Genomic DNA, 21,617 nt, shown 5'->3' on the forward strand with positions numbered 1-21,617 from the left:
GACGTTGTTAGTTTTGTGAGTGTATACATAAGTTTGTGTAAACTTTCATGAAGGCATGGGCTGTTTCTCTACCCAGGGTGTTTTTGTCAAGCGCAGTCCCTTTTAATGCTAGTGCATCGGCACTGTAAGAGATGGGGGAAAGTAGGGCAATTAGGAGGTGTTTTAGCTCTTAATTATTATCCGTTGTTCACCAAGGTTGTGTAATGTGTTACAACATTTCCGGTTTGAAGAGTAGCTATATCTTTAGGCATGCCAGTGAGCCAGACAGACATGCATGTATGAAGACATAAGACATGGACAGACTGCTTGGTTGTGCATGCTGCTCTCTGTCTCATCATGCACAGTAGGAGAACAGGGAGGGAGTGAAGGGGTGCGATGGAGAGGGTGGATGGAGGGTCAGGGGAGAACTGGTTGGTGTAATTTGTGAAAACGTCTGGATCTGGTGCCAGAGACACACAGTGCCAGATGTTGCAACTACAATCTTTGGAAAAACATTGGATAGAGAATGATTTATTTGATTTCAAAGGAACAAGAGAACAATCAAATATGCTGTTTTGAGGGGATTGATTAACTTTCAAACATCAATGTTTAAGCCAAATGAGGGGCTGAAACCAGGTGAAAGGAGAACATAGGAAAAATATTTCTGATTTAATTTGTGGTGCTGCGTGTTTGATTGACAGTCACGTCTTTCATCTGAGCCACACCCTTCATCAGGTGTTGCTGGGCAAAGCAAGTTCTGCTCTCACAAATACCAGGCTGTCTCTGTCTGTGCAGGCACACACGCATGCTCGCACCATACAAACATACACACCAGACTGTAGATATTTTTGGTGGTTCTGGTTTGAGTTTTTGAAACTCCAGCACTTTTGTATTTTAATATTTACTTAAAGTGATTGTGTTTCACTGGATGCATGTGTTGATCACACAACACAGACATGAAATATGTTTTTAATGTTGGGCGTGTGGGAGAAAGGTGCCCCAGGCCATAGAAACTGGTCTAGACTGGAGTGTTGATGTAGTATAGCTGATTGACTGTATGTGTTGAGTCATGTGTTAAGGCTGTGGGTGTGGATCGTATATCTCTCTGACACACTCTGTATCATTCAGTACAGTTGAGACAATGTGGACACTAGCAAGATGTGATCTGAAAAGCGTTACCTAGACATGATGAAATGTTTTGACTAATGAGTTGCATTTCCACTGGCATTCCTCTCAAGGCCACAGAGTTATCACTAAACTGCTACTAAGGACAAGGAAGGACACTGTGGTGTTGAATTCCTCTCCTTCTCTGCTGGTGCCATTTTTCATGTCCTCAGAGTTTACAGCTTCATGCTTGGAGTTGAAATGAACAGGTGGTGAAACATGCTGTAACTGTACTGCCTATTGTGCAGGCTGGATAGTTCCATAGGTAATAGTACTACAATGTGACGTAAAATAAAATTAGTAGATTAGATCAACTTTTTTCTCCCAGAGCAGATTTTTTTTCTTCCATCGTCCCTGTGTGTTAATCTTTGCTTGTTTTATGCAATCTCTGTCAGGTGTGTGTGCTTACTGTAGCCACCTGCTTGGCCTGCGGCAAGGCAATCACTACTCTTTGTACAGTATCAAACTCTTTGGTGGACTGACTGCATTTGATGATGGAAGACATGCTGTGCTAAACCATCTAATGGTCGATTAGAATGAAATACTTTATTGATTTCCCAGGAGAAATGGATGAGATTGCCATATCTGCTGAGTCAGCCAGAAGGAGAGTTGAGCAGTACAGTGTGCCAGGGCTTTATCACTCAGTGTCCAGGCAGTGGCATGCATGACCTGATAATGACTGGGCAGGGTGCCCGTCATGCCCCTGCAGAGGATATTGGAAGACAGCGAAAGAGAGGGATAGGAGAGATAGAGAAAGAGGATAGGAGCCTTGGCTTTCCTATCCAGTGTTGACAGATCTATTCTGAAGGGTATGGTTGGATTTAGTTTGGCACAGTGATATGGCGAAGTTTGAATAACCAGATGGGCCTAACTTCTCCTCTCTCTTGCCCAACACTCATCTCTACCCTTGACCTGACCTTGGCACTGGCAGTTGCCAGAGAGTTGCAGATAGTAACAAGCCAACATGGTTCAAAGCGATTTTCCATCAGGGTTTAGTATGAACCAATCAGAGATGAGATAAGAAAGGCTGATCCCCTTTTACTCAGTGATGGAGGGGATCTTAGCCAATAGCTGGCTCCGACACCAGGTCGAGCCTACTAACCATATCAGGTTCCACACTGTGACCTAATTTCATTCCATGGTTTATACTCATTCGGTATATTTATGTGGTTAAGTTTTTTCCTTTCTTTATAGAATTATCCATTGTTCCCTGTGTAGAAATGTGGAAAGATACTAATATTTAAGAGATATCAACAACGTTTCCATCTAGTTTTTATTCCAGTCATACCATATAAAAACAAATCATGACATCTGTGATGGAAACAGAACATTTCGGTACAATGTTACAAATGCAGACAGATCATTTGTTTGTTCGACATGGTGGGATCTTTTTATGTCTGTAAAATTAACTATGTGAGAAATATTCTCAAATTCTCCTATAATAACCATCATATCGAAGTAAACTTGGAGTCATGTGACGATATGGTGTGTAGACCTCCCACTACCACTTGGAAACCATGCAGTTTATAAGGGGTGGCAGGTGGCCTAGTGGTTAGAGCGTTGGACTTGTAACCAAAAGGTTGCGAGATCGAATCATCGAGCTGAGGTAAAAATCTGTCGTTCTGCCTCTAAACAAGGCAGTTACAAGACACTGTTCCTAGGCCCGTCATTAAAAAAAATGTGTTCTTAACTGACTTGCCTAGTAAAATAAATGAGGCGAAGGATGAATAAGTTATGATGAACTTCACAGGGTGGTGAAAGTACACTGTGGTCTTGATGCTCCATTCCAACAAACATTGAGAGTCTTATTCATGATGATCGATGTTTGTCAAATATTCTTGCTCTTATCCATAATAATCTCATCATGTAGACTAACCTACCTGCACTGTATATTCAAGCTGTTGGCTAGAGTGCATGTGCCAAGACCTGAGTAGGAACATTGGCTATTTAACGCAACTATCAGTAGAGTTGAAAATGCGATGTAAAGATGTAATTTTTTTCAGTACATAAAAATTTAAGAGAATAAGTACATTTTGTGTGCACTACGGCATCACGCACTAATTTTTATCCACAACAAGTCTGTTTTATTTATGCGGATTTTAGAATATTCACATGAAAATCTCTTGCTAATTGGATGGAAACCTAGCTAGTGAGCATAAAATATTCAGATATTCAAAATGGGGCATCCAATATTGCCACCCGTCCTTCAACCATGGAATTCTAATTCTATAGCTTAGACAGATTTATAATACAGGGTTCAAGTAAAGGGATGCCAGAAGGAGGGTACCATGAATGGCCAAGGCCAGGGGCCGTAGTGACAAAGCGTCTCAGAGTAGAACATGGGTCATAAGTGCTCAGAATAAAGACATTTTACCCCTATTCTTATGAGTAAATGTAAAAGCTATGCATGAAGCCTCTTTAGTCATAAGAGTCCCACCTATTCGACAGATATTTTGGAAACCTCATGAGCTGTCCTATGCAGTTCAAGTAACTGTCCAGTGAAAATCTCACTTTTCAAAATGTATATTTAGTTAAAGCTGCAATGTGTTACTTTTTAGGCGACCCAACAAAATGAATTCTCATTGAAAGCCAGTCTAAGAAGTATAATAATAATAATAATAATAATATTATAAGAAATATAATATTTTTGGTTATTGAAAATATATTTCACTGCAGTTTGGATGGCACAATGATTCTCTCCACTCTGAGTGCTTGTTTTGTCACATAAACTGAAATTAGGCGAACTATTAGAATTTTTAGCAACAAAGGAAACGGCATTTCTGCATATTGCACCTTTAACCTTTTACTGCAGTCGGCTAAATCATGGTCACACAGCGCGTGTCTTGGTAGTCTTAAACAAATCTAATTTGAAACAAAAGTATACACCTCACACACATGGTTATGGGCTTAAAGGAAAGAATACACATATACCATGTCAGATATAGAAATCTATTCAATTTTGTGTTTGCATCCCAATATTATACTTTATATACATCACAGATGACTGAAAAATAACAAAACCGTTTGATGTTGAAACATCTGATTTTTGGGGGATTTTTTTGTTTGTTAACTATGAAATTCTGGAGAATATGAATAATATTCCACCCATTAAGGTAATTTGACTGAAGGAAAGAGCTACCTCATTCTCAAATAATCCTGTTGACTGGTCTTATACTCGTATTTGTGGCCAAAGCATACATTTAAAAAATAATGTAAAACCCCACCTTGTCTCTCAAACAGACTGTTAAAAAAATTCTGGCTCATTGTCTCAGCCAATCAGTGATCTACTCCCATTAATATTTTTAATGACTGATATACGCCCACACCATTCTGTTGTTGGGGTATCCCCACACGATTCCAACACACAAAATCTGCTTTTTAACTTACTTAATAAAAAAATGAAAAGTATTTCACTCATATTGCAATTAATTATAGGTCATATTTCATAGAAATTGGGAATGACTGTAAAGTTACTTTAAGGTGTCTTGATTATAGAAAAAGGGGTCTCAGTGGTTCCTGCACCATAGAACAGTAATTGTTTTGGAGTTGAAAGAATATTTTGATATTCCTATATGATCAACCCATAAAGAATCTATACCTACATGTAGCAGTATCTCTTGCACTTTCGACAATTATATCACATGAGGCCTAATTCATATATCTGGCTAAATACTTATAACCCATACCCACTGGCCACAGACATCAGTTCAACATCTAGTTTTGATTTACATTTGGTTTAGTTGTCAACTAATGCGAATTCAACCTGAAATCAATAGATTGGATTTAGGTTCAAAGTTGGGTGAAAAAAAGACGAAATGTTCTTAAATGTATGACTTTTTGCAAATCCTATCTGTGTTCCATGTTTATTCAACATCCTCACATATATTTTGGGGGTTGAAATTATATGGAGACAATGTTGATTCAACCAGTTTTTGTCAAGTGGGTAGGAAATAATCATTTATCTTTCTTTTGATTATTTAATTAACCTAAATCATGTTATTTCAAGTTATCCCTTTGGAGCTCAATATCACTTTGTAAAAAAAATACGTAGAAATTGGGCATGCCTATGAGTTGGGCAATTTACACCATCTAGGGTATATGTGTTTGGTGATTAATGATAGACCTTACAAACATTTTATGCAACATTATTGGCAAGTGACTTGATGCCTACTGTGCCAAAAGCGATTTAGAGTTCTTGAATGGGAGTGACGTATGTGTTGATATAACGTTGATATGATCAAAATGATTATTTTTGCAACCAGTACAATATACATATCACATTGTTTAAAATATCAGGATTTATCTATTTAAAATGATTGTGCATGCCAACATATTAGACAATAATTACAAGTAGGCAAAGTGATCGTGAAAATTCTATCAGTCGTTTACCATTGCAACATTTGATGTACAGTCACATTCACCGTGGTTGTCGGAAGCCTGCTATAGAGTTCACGGCTGGTCACGCCTCATCGTGATTGATTATCCTCCATCATTTGCAACAATGTTACCGAGCATCATCACTAGCTTTTCTTTGTGGTAGCTCAAACTGTCGTGATTACCAGCTGAGATAAACTTTATGAGTTTATTTTCAGGGTTTGTCTGGGCAGTGTCTTAACATCATCCTAAAACCTACTCTGAGCTGGGAGTTTTTGTTGTTGTCTTAAAACAGTTTTGAACAGGATTCCTAGGGCATTTTCTGAGATGCTTTGTGGATAAGGGCCCAGGAATATCTCCAAGCAGTATCATGGTCCATGCATCTTTGGCGTGAGTGTCTGTCCTCTGGTCCAGAGAGCCAGCCAGCTGGAAATACACATACACTTTGATACAGACTGTTACATTGGCAGACTAACTCTTCTGGTCAGATTCCAGCGGTCTGGAAGAGTTTCTCCATGTTGTCCTTAGCAGCCCGCAGCCCAAGGGCACTGACTGGCTGGACACTAGCCAGGGCCAAGGCAGGGTCTGATGCAGACTATACTTACCTGAAACACTGTGTCATACAGATAACTATAAAGCCAAGACAGTGAACAGTGTTGTCCCGTCAGCATATATGTCTCGGGGTCAGTCTCCCAGTGAGTCCTGACCACTGGTCCAGAAATAGACACACAGACAGACCAGGGTCAAGGCTGACCACTGGTCCAGAAATAGACACACAGACAGACCAGGGTCAAGGCTGACCACTGGTCCAGAAATAGACACACAGACAGACCAGGGTCAAGGCTGACCACTGGTCCAGAAATAGACACACAGACAGACCAGGGTCAAGGCTGACCACTGGTCCAGAAATAGACACACAGACAGACCAGGGTCAAGGCTGACCACTGGTCCAGAAATAGACACACAGACAGACCAGGGTCAAGGCTGACCACTGGTCCAGAAATAGACACACAGACAGACCAGGGTCAAGGATGACCACTGGTCCAGAAATAGACACACAGACAGACCAGGGTCAAGGCTGACCACTGGTCCAGAAATAGACACACAGACCGACCAGGGTCAAGGCTGACCACTGGTCCAGAAATAGACACACAGACAGACCAGGGTCAAGGCTGATGCCACAGCATATGTATTTAGATATCACTGTGGTTCTGACAGTCAAAGTTGTTGGTTTGATTGCGGATGTAGTTCTTGCATGGGATACATATTTAGAGCCTTACCATAGGTATACATTGAATCAGGGTTGATGGACACTGCATGCATTCATCTCTCCATGCAGTACAGTAGAATATACATATCCTTCTTTCCAACACCATTGGTTATGGTAGAATTCACATTGACTTTACCAAAATACATGAATAATATTATTACATCATTACTGCCCAATGACATTAAAATATAAAGTTGTTATACAACACTGGCAATAGTTCACACATTAGTGGACATAATTCTGTCTTTATATAACATTGTATTAACAATGTATTAATACACTGAATCCACAGTAAATGTTTGCGTTTGTGTGTGTGAGTGCATGTGTGAGGACATGTGTGTGCATATGTGTGTGCACCGTGCAGATTTTAGATTGTTTGACAAAATCTGATTGGAAACTTGCCTGTTAACTTTTGAAATCATTGTATGGAGGAAGAGGGGGGATTGGCTGAAGGAGAAAGAGATTAAGCAAGCAAACGAGAGACAGGAAGCAATATATATATATATATATATATATATATATAGAGAGAGAGAGAGAGCGAGAGAGAGAGAGAGACAGAGAGAGAGAGAGAGAGAGACACAGAGAGAGAGAGAGAGCGAGAGAGAAAGAGAGAGAGAGACACAGAGAGAGAGAGAGACACACAGAGAGAGAGAGAGAGACACACAGAGAGAGAGAGAGAGAGAGAGAGAGAGAGAGAGAGAGAGAGAGAGAGAGAGAGAGAGAGAGAGAGACACACAGAGAGAGAGAGAGACACAGAGAGAGAGAGAGAGAGACACAGAGAGAGAGAGAGAGAGCGAGAGAGAGAGAGAGAGTTGGACAGTTGGACAGTAGCCGCAGCTGGTGTTGAAACATCCAGTGCAGAGAGACCTTTCCCCCAGTGTGGAACAAAGCCATGACCTTAATGGGATCTCTCACAATTCAAGTCTCTGCTCCAGCCACAGCCTCAACCCGCTCCGGCCAGGGCAAGCTCAGGTGGAGGTGAAGGGAGTGGACACAAGGGGTTGGAGGAGAGGGCAATTGGAGGTACAGTGCCTTCTGAAAGTCTCCAGACCCCTTTACTTTTTCCACATTTTGCTACATTACAGCCTTATTCTAAAACGCATAATAAAAAAACTCTACAATCTACTCACAATACCCCATAATGGCAAAGTGAAAATAGGTTTTTAGAAATTGTTGCACATTTATCATGCTTTGGATATACCTTATTTACTTAAGTATTCAGACCTTTTGCTATGAGACTCGAAATTGAGCTCAGGTGCATCCTGTTTCCATTGATCATCCTTGAGATGTTTCTACAACTTGTTTTGAGTCCACCTGTGGTAAATTCAATTGATTGGACATGAGACACAGATCTGGGGAGGGTACCAAAGATGTTCTAAACCATTGAACGTCCCCAAGGACACAGTGGCCTCCATCATTCTTACATGGGATTTGTGTGGAACCATCAAGACTCTTCCTAGAGCTGGCCACCTGGCCAAACTGAGCAATCGGTGGTGAAGGGCCGTGGTCAGGTTGGTGACCAAGAAGCCGATTGTCACTCTGACAGAGCTCTAGATTTCCTCTTTAGAGATGGGAGAACCTCCCAGAAGGACAACCATCTCTGCAGCACTCCACCAATCAGGCCATTATGGTAGAGTGGCCAGACGGCATCCACTCCTCAGTAAAAGGCGGATGACAGCGCGCTTGGAGACTAATCAGGATCGAGGCAAAGATGAACTGAGCAAAGTACAGAGAGATTCTTGATGAAAACTTGCTCCAGAGTGCTCAGGGCCTCAGACTGGGGCGAAGGTTCACCTTCCAACAGGACAACGACCCTAAGCACACAGCCAAAATAACGCAGGAGTGGCTTCGGGACAAGTCTCTGAATGTCCCTGAGTGACCCAGCCAGAGCCCAGACTTGAACCCAATGTAACATCTCTGGAGAGGCCTGAAAATAGCTATGCAGCAATGCTCCCCATCCAACCTGACAGAGCTTGAAAGGATCTACAGAGAAGAATTGGAGAAACTGTCTAAGTACAGGTGTGCCAAGCTTGTAGCGTCATACCCAATAAGTCTTGAGGTTGTAATCGCTGCCAAAAGTGCTTTAACAAAGTACTGAGTAAAGGGTCTGAATACTTTTTTTTGTCATCATGGAGTATTGTGTGTTAGTTGATGAGGGGAAAAAACGATTTTATACATTTTAGAATAAGCCTGTAACATAACAACATTTGGAAAAAGTGAATACTTTCAGAATACACTATATATGTAGTACGGTTGTAGGTTATGGTTGTCGTGGAGAGGGGTAGGAGTTGCTGTTCTATATTTGTAAAAAAAAAAAAAAAAAGATTGCAAGGGGTGGTAAGAGGTTGAAGGTCAGGGAAGGGGCACAGGTTAGACTGAACACAGCCCGGTTGGAGGTGAGGGGAGTGGTCAAGCTCCAACTCCAAGCATGGCTCGGTGGAGCTGTGTGAATTTTTTGAAGAATTTTGTATAAAGTGCTGAACAAATAAAATGTCATTGATTGATCAATGGAACAGGGTTTGGAGGTAGTGAGAGCAGTAATAAGAGTGATGTGGAGGATTTAAGGTTAGTGAAGGATGTGTGTGTGTGTGTGTGTGTGTGTGTGTGTGTGTGTGTGTGTGTGTGTGTGTGTGTGTGTGTGTGTGTGTGTGTGTGTGTGTGTGTGTGTGTGTGTGTGTGTGTGTGTGTGTGTGTGTGTGTGTGTGTGTGTGTGTGTGTGTGTGTGTGTGTGTGTGTGTTGTGTGTGTGTGTGTGTGTGTGTGTGTGTGTGTGTGTGTGTGTGTGAGCAAGTGATCTTGGGTCACATAATACACGTAGCAAACCCAGGGCTGGAAAACTCCACTAGAGTTACACAAGAGCCTTCCCATTAGTGTTCTATTTATGAAGTAGACTGCCACTACCATTACTACTAGCACTACCACTACTACTAGCACTAGCACTACCACTACTACTAGCACTAGCACTAGCACTACCACTAGCACTACCACTAGCACTACCACTACTACTAGCACTAGCACTACCACTAGCACTACCCCTACCACTACCACTACCACTAGCACTACCACTACTACTAGCACTACCACTAGCACTAGCACTACCCCTACCACTAGCACTACCACTACTACTAGCACTACCACTAGCACTAGCACTACCACTAGCAGTAGCACTACCCTAGCACCACTACCACTACCACTAGCACTACCACTACTACTAGCACTAGCACTACCACTAGCACTACCCTACCACTACCACTACCACTAGCACTACCACTACTAGCACTACTAGCACTACTACTAGCACTACCCCTACCCCTACCACTACCACTACCACTAGCACTAGCACTAGCACTAGCACTAGCACTACCACTACTACTAGCACTACCACTAGCACTAGCACTAGCACTACCACTAGCACTACCACTACTACTAGCACTACCACTAGCACTAGCACTACCCCTACCACCACCACTACCACTAGCACTACCACTACTACTAGCACTACCACTAGCACTACCCCTACCACTACCACTAGCACTAGCACTAGCACTAGCACTAGCACTACCCCTACCACTACCACTAGCACTAGCACTACCACTAGCACTACCACTAGCACTACCCCTACCACTACCACTAGCACTACCACTACTACTAGCACTACCACTAGCACTACCACTACTACTAGCACTACCACTACCACTACCACTAGCACTACCACTACTACTAGCACTACCACTACCACTACTACTAGCACTACCACTACCACTAGCACTACCACTAGCACTACCCCTACCACTACCACTACCACTAGCACTACCACTACCACTAGCACTACTACCACTACTACTAGCACTACCACTACCACTACCACTACCACTAGCACTACCACTACTACTAGCACTACCACTAGCACTACCACTACCACTAGCACTACCCCTACCACTACCACTACCACTAGCACTACCACTACTACTAGCACTACCACTTAGCACTACACTACTAGTACACTAGCACTACCACTACTACTAGCACTAGCACTACCACTACAGGGTTTGGACACCCCATTCAGGGAGAGAGATGTCAGGGATAGTGTGAGAGAATAAGAGAGCCCTACCACTAGCACTAGCACTACCACTAGCACTACCACTAGCACTACCACTAGCACTACCCCTACCACTACCACTAGCACTAGCACTACCACTACTACTAGCACTACCACTAGCACTACCACTACTACTAGCACTATAATAAATGACCACTACCACTACCACTAGCACTACCACTACTACTAGCACTACCACTACCACTACCACTACCACTACTACTAGCACTACCACTACCACTACCACTAGCACTACCACTACCACTAGCACTACCACTACTACTAGCACTACCACTACCACTACCACTAGCACTAGCACTACCACTACTACTAGCACTACCACTAGCACTACCACTACCACTAGCACTACCCCTACCACTACCACTACCACTAGCACTACCACTACTACTAGCACTACCACTAGCACTAGCACTACCCCTACCCCTACCACTACCACTACCACTAGCACTAGCACTAGCACTAGCACTACCACTAGCACTACCACTAGCACTACCCCTACCACTAGCACTAGCACTAGCACTACCACTAGCACTACCACTAGCACTACCCCTACCACTACCACTACCACTACCACTAGCACTAGCACTAGCACTACCACTACCACTAGCACTAGCACTACAACTAGCACTACCCCTACCACTACCACTAGCACTAGCACTACCACTACCACTACCCCTAGCACAAGCACTAGCACTAGCACTACCACTAGCACTACCACTAGCACTAGCACTACCACTACCACTAGCACTACCACTAGCACTACCACTACCACTAGCACTACCACTACTTCTATTTGCTATATATTTTTCAACTATGCTGTGATGCTTCACAAAAGTTCTGAACCTTTCTATTTTCATAGATTCAACAGATGATGAAGTAAAGCTAAACATTTTTTGCTAAAAGCATTATATTATTGACAATGACTTGATGGATCAGTGTGATGATGTCACAGGGTCCTGGTTGTGATTGGACACCCCATTCAGGGAGAGGGGCATAACGACCCGAAATTACTTAATGAAACGCCGATAGAAATTAGTAACGACTTAGCACTCCAGCACTAGCACAAAAGACAGGCGCTGTAGAACACGGGGAGATGTCAGGGTAAAGAGAGAGAGAGGGATAGTGTGAGAGAGAGAAGGCTGTGAAGAGAGCATGAGAGAGCCCTCGAGCGAGAAAGAGAGAAAGAGAGAGAGAGAAGGCACTAGAGAGAGAACAGACAAATAGAGAAAGAGAGAGAGAGAGAGAGAGGAGAGGAGGGAGAGAGAGAGGAGGAAGGGAGTTGTCAACTGAGAGCATGAGAAGAGCGAGAAATAGACAGAGAGAGAGAGATGGCAGAAAGAGACTTCAGACAAGAGAGATAGATAGAGAGAGAGAGAATTAATAGAAGATTATGAGAGGGAGAGAAAGAGAAACGGGAGGAAAATCAAAAAGAGAATAGACTGTGGTTACCAGATACTGTGAGAGTTAGAAAGAGAAGATGAAAGAAACATGAGAGAGGAGTGTGAAGATGAGCATGAAAGAGAGCGAGAAAGAGAGATGGAGAGAGAAAGAGAGAGAGAGAGAGAGAGGAGAGAGAGAAAGAGAGAGAGAGAGAGAGAGAGAGGCTCAGAGAGAGAGATGGTTGCGAGAGAGGGAAACACCGTGTGAAGAGAGCATGAGAGAGAGAGAGAGAAGGAACCTCCCGAGAGAGAGTGTGAGAGAGCATGAGAGAGAGCGAGAAAGAGAGAGAACAGAGAGAGAGAGAGAGAGAGAGAGAGAAAGAGAGAGAGAGAGCAGTGACAGTACATTTTTTGTTTATTATCTATTTCACTTGCTTTGGCAATTGAAATATATGTTTCCTTAACATGCCAATAAAGCCCCTTAAATTGAAATTTAATTGAGAGAGCGAGAAAGCGAGAGAGAGAACAAAAATTGAAGGCTTTAGCTCAATGTTATCTATGGTGTCTGTGGAAAATCCACATGAACATTTATTTGCACATTGGTCGTTGTGAGAGATTCCATTGTGTTGGAGGAGGAACTGATACCCTGATCTGTGTTGTTGCTGTGTGATTGCTATACGTTCCCTTAGTCCATATTGGTCTGGTAAACTAGCATTTCCTGTCAAAGTAAGGGCACAGAAACCTGTGCCCTTACTTTTTACTTTGAATGTGTCCTGACCAATGACCAATGACTCATCATCACAAAAAGAGGTCAGGGGACATGCACATGCAAGACAAAGGTTGCCAAATGCAGAATATAATGCTAAGTAGTAATAAAATGATCTCTCTCTCCTCTCTATCTCTCTCTACCTCTTTTCTCTCTCTCTCTCTCTCTCTCTCTCTCTCTCTCTCTCTCTCTCTCTCTCTCTCTCTCTCTCTCTCTCTCTCTCTCTCTCTCTCTCTCTCTCCCTCTCCCTCCCGCCTTCTCTTGCTCCCTACCTCTATCTCTCCCGCTCTCTCTCTCTCCTCTCTCCTTCAGTCGAAGATGAAGTGTTGTCCCTGTGACTCCAGGAACCCATCCAGTCAGTTGGCTCACACCATCCAGGATGTTCTATCCACTGCTGGACCCAACAGGTGGTGGCAGGCCAGGAAAGGTGAGGGGATACAAAGCTAAAGAACACATGTCTTAGTGCTGAGATCCATCCTAAAACTATGTCCTGTTGTGATCCAGAAAATAAACAAAACCTATGTTTTTTTAGGCGTGAGTCCGGTCACCGTACAGTTGGACCTACAGAACCTGTTTCAGCTGGACACACTCATTCTGACATTCAAGGTAAGACCCAGCCACCAGACCAGCATGGACAGGGCTTTTCCAATGTGGAAGGGCCAATTAGTCTTTTTAAGTACAGTAGAATCTGATGGACTGATTTTCCTGTTGTCTCTACACAGGGTCCTCGTCCCAGCTCGCTGGTGGTGGAGAGGACGCTGGATAACGGTAAAACATGGCAACCTGCTCTCTACATGGCCTCCGACTGCAGATCGGCCTTCCCTGGCATTGCCATGATTACGCCACGTTCCCTGGACCAGACGTATTGTTACACTCTGCCCCCCGCCACCACTAACCCCTACCAGGACCAGACGGTAAGGGAGGGGGACACAACTTTGAAAACTGGAGAAAATTCCCATGATATTTTGCCTCTGTACCACAAATAAGTTGTTTTCTGTACTCTTTTTGATTTTGCTCATTGTATGAAACAGATTCAATTCAGCCCCTTGCGTCAGTTCTCTACCATCAGCGTCCCCAATGGGCAGAAGATTCAAGGTAAGATGCTTACCCGTCCATAACGTCCCCCACGGTTGCTATGGACAATATAACTACATGTCCAATAAGAGTACTTACAGTATATTCCAATCTTTACACATGACATTTAAGCCATTTAGCACGTGCTCTCCTCCAGAAACACTTACACATTTCTTGATTGACACAATCCTGATCCAATGAGGTTCTTTGCCGAGTGACTGACAGCTCTCTCTGTCCACAGAGGTATCAGGATTGTCAGGCCTGCGAGTGAGGATGACTAATCTGGGTGCTGTGCCCCGCCTGCCGGGCCGCGCTCCCTCTCTGTTCTACGCCCTCAGAGAGATGAGAGTGATGGGCACCTGCCTCTGCCACGGCCATGCCAACCGGTGTCTGCCAGATACTAACCAGCTACCCAACACACAGGTACATATAGTTAAACACGCAGGTTACAGTTACAGCACAAGTGAATGGCTCTTTAGTGGGTTTATAACTCTGTGTATGTGTTGCAGGTCAGTGCTCAGTGTGAATGCCAACACAACACAGCGGGTATAAACTGTGAGCGCTGTGCAGATCTTTACAATGACCTGCCCTGGAGACCTGCAGAGGAGGGGGACACACATACCTGCAAACGTACGCAACCACTAATGCCTTAATACACCGACTACATCTTTTTGGTACAAGTGTGGAGAAATAGGATGACTTTGCTAATGTATCGCACAACCAGCAACTATCAGTAATAACTCAGTGAAGACTGATGTGTGTGAGTTGACTGAACACATACAGTCACAGATGTGTGTGTTGATTATTTCCCATGGTGCTGCCCACTGTAGGTTGTGAGTGTAACAACCATTCCCAGCGGTGCCGTTTCGACCCAGATGTGTATGAGTCGAGCGGACGGAGGAGTGGGGGTATGTGTGAGAGCTGTCTTCACCACACGACTGGACCCAAGTGTGACCGCTGTGCCCCTGGATACCAACCCAATCACCGGAGCAGCATGGACCGGCCTGATGCCTGCATACGTGAGTGATCTTAAAACCATAGTTTAATATGTATTAATAAAATACTGCTGCCTTTAATCCTCTTTCTCTCCTACTATAGGTTTAATCACCACCACATGAGGTCGCAGTGTTGCAATATCTTTGCTGTGTTTGATTATTGTTGTGTTTCTGTTTTTTCCCCTGTGTTTTGTACAGGCTGTCATTGCAGTGCTGAGGGGGTGGAGAATGGGGATCAGTGTGATGACGTCACAGGGTCCTGTCGCTGTAAGGCCAATGTTGATGGATCGCAATGTGACCGCTGCAAGATGGGATACTACGGTCTGACCGCCTCCAACCCTCTGGGCTGCAACAGTGCGTCATCTTTCACTCTTGACCCTGAATAGGCAATTCATAAAGTCTCATGTCATGATTACTTACAGCTGTATTCCCCATACTGTGGGGTTGATCTATCCCCATCTGACTCTGTGTCTATCTCTCTCCAGAGTGCGTGTGCAGTAAAGAGGGCTCCCTGTCCAGTGTGTGTGACCCTGTGAGTGGTCAGTGTCCTTGCCAACCTCATCTCCAGGGGCTGACCTGTGAGCTGTGTTCCCATGGTTACTGGAATCCATCCTCTCCCCGTGGTTGTGAGCCCTGTCGCTGTGACCCCACCAACTCCCACGGTGACACCTGTGACAAGAGTACGGGTCAGTGCCAGTGCAGGTCAGGGTTCGGAGGTCGTACCTGTACAGAATGTCCTGACAACACCTACGGAGACCCACTCATTGGCTGCAGATGTAAGTGCCCTGTCGTGTTCTGTCACAGAAACCTTCAAAGGCTCTTAAACATGCTTTGTTCAATGCTTTTGATTATTCAATCCAATAGGCAGACTAAGTAACAATAATTTTCTCTCCTCGTTACCCTGTTCTCTTCCTTCTCTCTCTCTCCATCTCCTCCCTCCCTCCCTTTCTCTGTAGCGTGTCAGTGTGCTGCTGGGGGCACAAAGCCAGGAGGCTGTGATAAGCGTACGGGGGCCTGCCGGTGCCGGCTGGGTGTCACAGGTGCCCGTTGCGATGCCTGTACCCGTGGCCACTGTGACTCCTTCCCTGACTGTGAGGTCTGCCCCTCCTGCTTTTTCACTCTGGACTCAAACATCCAGAACCTCACCCTGGGCCTGGAGAGACTCTCGTCCAGGATTCCCTCTCTTCCTGGGGGCTCGTTACCTACCAGTCTGGGTCCCCGCATCAGAACCCTGGAGGCCACTCTCACCCAGATACGAGACTCTCTCCCACTGCCAACTCCCTCTGCCAGACAAGTCAACGACGCCCTCTCTCAGCTCCGCAGGCTAAGGTGGGGGATGTTCAAATGTCCCGGCAAACTTAGAATGTCTAAATGCTAAATGCTTTGCTTCTCAAAATTTCAGTGCATACATTTAAACACCTCTTTCCTGTAGACTACAGTCCTTCATTACCCAGCTCACTGTCCCTCATCTCCATTATAATCCTCCAGGGTCCAGTTGGATCAGGTGGATGGAGATTTGTCACCCCAAGGCCGAGCCCCTGAGCTAGGCACGCAGCTGGACGAACTCCAGGCTCTACTGGACGGCCTGGGTCTGGTGTACAACACCAAGAGAGATGCTCTCAGGAACTCTGTTAACTCCAACAACGCAGGTGAGGAAGACGCCGCCACAGAGTTAGGAGGACCATCTATGTGTCGAGTGGCAAAAACAAGGGTTTGGAAATTAGAATCCACAATCAAAATCAGAACCAAAGCCTTGATGCCAGTCTGTTTTGGTTTGAGCTAAATTATGGCTGCTATCACACCTGTTTCTGTCCTCTTGGTTGGTTCTCTCTCAGGGGCCTTTTCTTCCATAAAGGATGCCTATGACGAGTCAACTGACTCTGCCAAAAGTGTTGATGCTAGTGGGAAGACTGTAGACCAGTCAAAAGCAGTCAGAAAAGACGCCATTGACCTCCAGAACCAGGTCCAACCAGCCAACACCAGAGACCTGGAGAAACTCAACCACCAGCTGAACACCAAACCTGACCTCACACCCACTGCCAAGCAGGTAACCCTAGCCCTAGTCCTAGCCTTAACCCTAGCCCTAACCCAAACCATAGCCCTAACCCTAGTCCTAACCCGAACCCTAGTCCTAACCCGAACCATAGCCCTAACCCAAACCCTAGCCCTAGTCCTAACCCGAACCCTAGCCCTAACCCAAACCATAGCCCTAACCTGAACCATAGCCCTAAACTGAACCCTATAGCCCTAGTCCTAACCCAAACCATAGCCCTAGTCCTAACCTGAACCGTAGCCCTAGCCCTAAACCTAACCCAAACCATAGCCCTAGTCCTAACCCAAACCCTAGCCCTAACCTGAACCATAGCCCTAGTCCTAACCCAAACCATAGCCCTAGTCCTAATCCAAACCATAGCCCTAGCCCTAACCCAAACCCTAGCCCTAGTTCTAACCCGAACCATAGCCCTAAACCGAACCCTATAGCCCTAGTCCTAACCCGAACCATAGCCCTGTCCCTAGCCCTAAACCTAGCCCTAAACCCTGCCCTAACCGTACCTCCACCTAAATGTGAATGTGTATTGTTATTCCCTGTCTCTCAGGTGTGTGGCAGCGTGCGCTTTGCCCCCTGTACCCCTGCTCAGTGTGATGGTGAGCTGTGCCCTGCAGAGGGGGCGCCCCCCTGTGGCCGTGGAGAGAGTTGCGTCGGGGCTCTGCCTCTGGGGACCCGGGCTGTGAGTGATGCTGAGGAGGTGAAAGACAGACTGAAGCAGCTCAATGGGAAGATCACACAGGCCGCTGCACAGGTACGAGCTAACACTTTGTTTGTTTACTGTATATTTCTAACCGTTTATTACAGTGTTTTAATACTTACATGAAGGACATGACTAGTTATTCAAGTGGTTTGTTTCATTATGTGGCGTTCAATGCTTTGTTCTTTTCTCCATTCAATTCACAGATCCAGGAAACACAGGACACAGCCAATAAGGTCAGACAGTCCACAGACAATCTGGACAATCAGATGAGGCGGGCCAGGGATGACCTGGATGCAGATCTGCAGGAGACGAGAGACTTTGTTAAAGAGCTGAAGGACTTCCTGTCAGGTGAGACATTGACAGTTATGTTCCAGTACCTTCAATAACCACTTACTTATTTACTCTTAGTAAAAGTATTCAAGTAGTAGTATAGAATTTTTGGGAGTGTCTAGTGTAAGGACATACCCCTCCTCTCTCCCTCCCTCTCCCCCACCTATCTTCCATTCTCTCTCATCCTCCATCTTCCCCTCTATATCCTCCCTCCCTCCTCTCTCTCCCTCTCTCCAGACCCATCATCAGACCCGACACACATCAGCACAGTGAGTGAGTGGATCCTGAATGCCAAGCTGCCTGTCAGTCTGGCTACTCTGAAGAGGAAGCTCCAGGAGATCAGAGACCTGGCGGCAGGACTCCCAGACAGCACTGCGGTCTTGGACCAGGCTGGACCACAGCTCGACATCGCCCGGCGCCTGCTACAGGAGGCCCGGGACGCCAGGTATAACACCTTATGACCTCTTTTGTCAGTCTTAAGACAGGGTTATGTACTGTAGACATTTAAGCTTAGCCGCAGGAAGTAGGGGTGCTGAGGGTGCTACAAAAATAGTGGTATTTGGTATTTTATTTGCGAAAGCAGCAGCTACTCTGCCTGGGGTCCACACAAAACGGGGCGGCAGGGTAGCCTAGTGGTTTTAGAGTGTTGGGCTAGTAACTGGAAGGTTGCAAGTTCAAACTCCCGAGCTGACAAGGTACAAATCTGTGGTTCTGCCCCTGAACAGGCAGTTAACCCACTGTTCCAAGGCCGTCATTGAAAATAAGAATTTGTTCTTAACTGACTTGCCTGGTTAAATAAAGGTAAAATAAAAAATAAATAAAAAACATGAAACATGACATAATACAGAACATTAATAGACAAGAACAGAACTACATCAATTTAAAACAGGCACACATAGCCTACATATCAATACATACACACAAACTAGTGCACTGGGCTTTTACTAGTTCTGTATTAGTGGGCTGATATAGCCGTCTGAAGTGCGGGCACCCCCCAGCATCCCCACCACCACATTCATTTAAGTAAAGTATCTTTAAGTCTTTAAGTATCTTCTATGAATTTAAGTAAAGTATAACTAGTTGTTGTAATTAATGACAATTCTGTATGGTTTCTGAGGTCACTTTAACATTGTTGTGACTGCTGTGAACATTGTAGTAAGGTTGCTGTAACATTGCTATAATGTTGTTGTGTGACAGGGATGCAGCTTTGGGTGTGAAGGCTGATGTTGACGGGCTGTTGGAGGGCTTCACTACAGTGGAGGGCTCCCTCTCTGGCCTGGAGGAAAAAGTGCAGGAGAGCCTGGACATAGTGGATGACATCAGCAGCAACCTCACACAGGTGAGACGGAGATGAATACAAATCCGCTTCCAAACTAGTCTGACACCTACATCGATTAAACAGCTTCTTACTGTATTATTCCTCTCATTTTGATCCCTCCTCTCTCCATCCTCCTCTTTCCTTCCTCCTCTCTCCATCCCCCCAATAACATCCTTATTTTGACTCCCTCCAGACCAAGGCCCAGTTGTCTCCAGCGGTGAAGGCACTAGGGGAGGTGTCTGCCCTGGCAGAGGGGATGAAGCCTCAGCTGGAGGGGCTCAGGGCTCTGGTGCGCTCTGGAGATATGCTGACCCAGAATGCAACAGAAGAGGCCGATAAAGCTAAGAGGGAGGCAGACGCTGCGGCCAAGGTGAGTTTAGTTTGTGTATGTGTACGTCTGTTTGCTTGTGTATGTCCATCTCTGTATATGAGTTTGTGCTCAACTCATGGCCTGTCTCTTTGCCTAATGTGTTTGTAGGAGCTGGCATCCCTGGAGAAGCAGCTGGAGCAGCTGCGTGCTGCAGAGAGGACCAGTGGGCGTGGCGATGGGACGGGGACAGCAGGGGCTCGTCTCCAGAAGCTGCAGGAGGAGGCTGGTTCTCTGGCCCAGGACACTGGAGACATGATAAAGACACTAGCAGGTACAGATGGGGAATGGCAAGGAGACATGTACATCTGCTAACATATATATATATGCACACGCATTTGTGGCACATTGAAAAAGACACTGAATGCTGAGGTGAAATCTGAAATGATGTGATGAGTATTAATGAATCAAACATTCCCCTCTCTCCCTCTGCCCCTTCACCTGCTCTCCTTCTCTGCCTCGGTCCCTTCTCCTCTCTCCCTGTTCCTTTTCCTGCTCTCCTTCTCTCTCCGTTTCCCTTTTCCTGCTCTCCTCTCCTTCTCTCCCTGTCTCTTCTCCTGTTCCCTTCTCCTTCTCTCTCCCTCTGTTCCTTCTCTCTCCGTTTCCCTTCTCCTTCTCTCCCTCTGTCTCTTCTCCTTCCCTCTCCCTCTGTCCCTTCTCCTTCTCTCCCTCTGTCCCTTTTCCTGCTCTCCTTCTCCCTCCCTTTCCCTTCTCCTTCTCTCTCTTCTGCTCCCCCCATTTTCTGTCCAGGTAAAGCAGACTCTCTGCGTAGTCTACAGGATGAGGTCCTACTGAAGTCCCAGAGGCTGACTGGCCTGGAAGCCAAACTGCTGGACCTTCTGGCTGACATGAGACAGAAGGTCACGATTTTCTCCACCTGCCAGGGTTGAGGTCAAAGTGCAGAGATCATCCTCACATAGTCTGTTCTTTGGGATAGAGGAGCGATGTTACATATTTATTTTGTTCCACTTTTGTAGAATGAATGTCCCAATAAAAAGCTTTATTATTGATGTTGTGTGGTCTGCGAGTTTTCCTAAATGTGTGGCAGGTTTTTATTACTGTGGTACATCCTGATTGGCCCAACAGTGTCTCTCAAACCTTCCACCAATCAGATCGCTGTCGAGGAGAGTGGGGGGGGGGGGGGGGGGGGGGATCTGTGATTGTGTAAGGCGAGAACACCAAAGCACAGAAGAGGAAGTTTATATAATTTGTTTTATGAAGAAACAAAACAAAGACGCAAAGTATAGTGCCGGTGGTTATAAGATATGAGCACCTCCAGTCATACAGTTACAAGGGCATCTTCAAAACAAGAGGAAGTCTATAGCAGCTCATGGCATAAAAGTGGCACATATCATTTAACCCTATATGTAAAGTGGTGTTAGTGCACAGGACCACTTTAAGTGGTGTAACCATCTTCTCTTACACAGAGAAACGACAGCCCTCCAAACCCTTCTCGCCCTAAAGTCAGTGTGTTATGACATGGGTGTCAGGATTGAAATAGTGAGACCTGTCAATGACATTCAAACCTGTCGGCAAGCTTCATAACAGTCAAAAGCTTTACATTTAGGATTATAGAAGATAAAAAAAGGATTCAGTCCATATAAAAATACATAACACTTGATCAATGAAAACGCGAAACCCTTCTCCTTGAGTACTGATATGTTGTACAGTATTCATAAACTTTTCCATGAAACCATTATTTTACCAGGTTTCCATTTTTCTCCAGATCCAT

The 21,617-nt window shown here is 45.1% G+C and overlaps 1 protein-coding gene across 2 annotated transcripts in view; it reads left to right on the plus strand.

Annotated features, from left to right (window-relative positions):
* lamb3 (laminin subunit beta 3) overlaps positions 1–20,895 on the plus strand; it is a 21,632-nt gene extending 737 nt beyond the window's left edge. For both annotated transcript variants that reach the window (XM_046334346.1, XM_046334354.1), the window contains exons 4-22: positions 13,364–13,478; positions 13,584–13,657; positions 13,774–13,965; positions 14,083–14,146; positions 14,367–14,548; positions 14,635–14,755; positions 14,956–15,144; positions 15,319–15,474; positions 15,606–15,896; positions 16,077–16,449; positions 16,609–16,769; positions 16,956–17,167; positions 17,718–17,921; positions 18,074–18,218; positions 18,438–18,645; positions 19,398–19,539; positions 19,712–19,888; positions 19,997–20,159; positions 20,636–20,895. In XM_046334346.1, the coding sequence (XP_046190302.1) occupies positions 13,364–13,478; positions 13,584–13,657; positions 13,774–13,965; positions 14,083–14,146; positions 14,367–14,548; positions 14,635–14,755; positions 14,956–15,144; positions 15,319–15,474; positions 15,606–15,896; positions 16,077–16,449; positions 16,609–16,769; positions 16,956–17,167; positions 17,718–17,921; positions 18,074–18,218; positions 18,438–18,645; positions 19,398–19,539; positions 19,712–19,888; positions 19,997–20,159; positions 20,636–20,775 (3,309 nt within the window). In that variant the 3' untranslated portion in view covers positions 20,776–20,895. The remainder of the gene's footprint in view (positions 1–13,363; positions 13,479–13,583; positions 13,658–13,773; positions 13,966–14,082; positions 14,147–14,366; positions 14,549–14,634; positions 14,756–14,955; positions 15,145–15,318; positions 15,475–15,605; positions 15,897–16,076; positions 16,450–16,608; positions 16,770–16,955; positions 17,168–17,717; positions 17,922–18,073; positions 18,219–18,437; positions 18,646–19,397; positions 19,540–19,711; positions 19,889–19,996; positions 20,160–20,635) is intronic.
* The last annotated feature ends 722 nt before the right edge of the window (positions 20,896–21,617 follow it).

This window comes from Oncorhynchus gorbuscha, linkage group LG03, assembly GCF_021184085.1.
Source record: "Oncorhynchus gorbuscha isolate QuinsamMale2020 ecotype Even-year linkage group LG03, OgorEven_v1.0, whole genome shotgun sequence".
In the NCBI taxonomy this organism is placed as follows: Eukaryota; Metazoa; Chordata; class Actinopteri; order Salmoniformes; family Salmonidae; genus Oncorhynchus; species Oncorhynchus gorbuscha.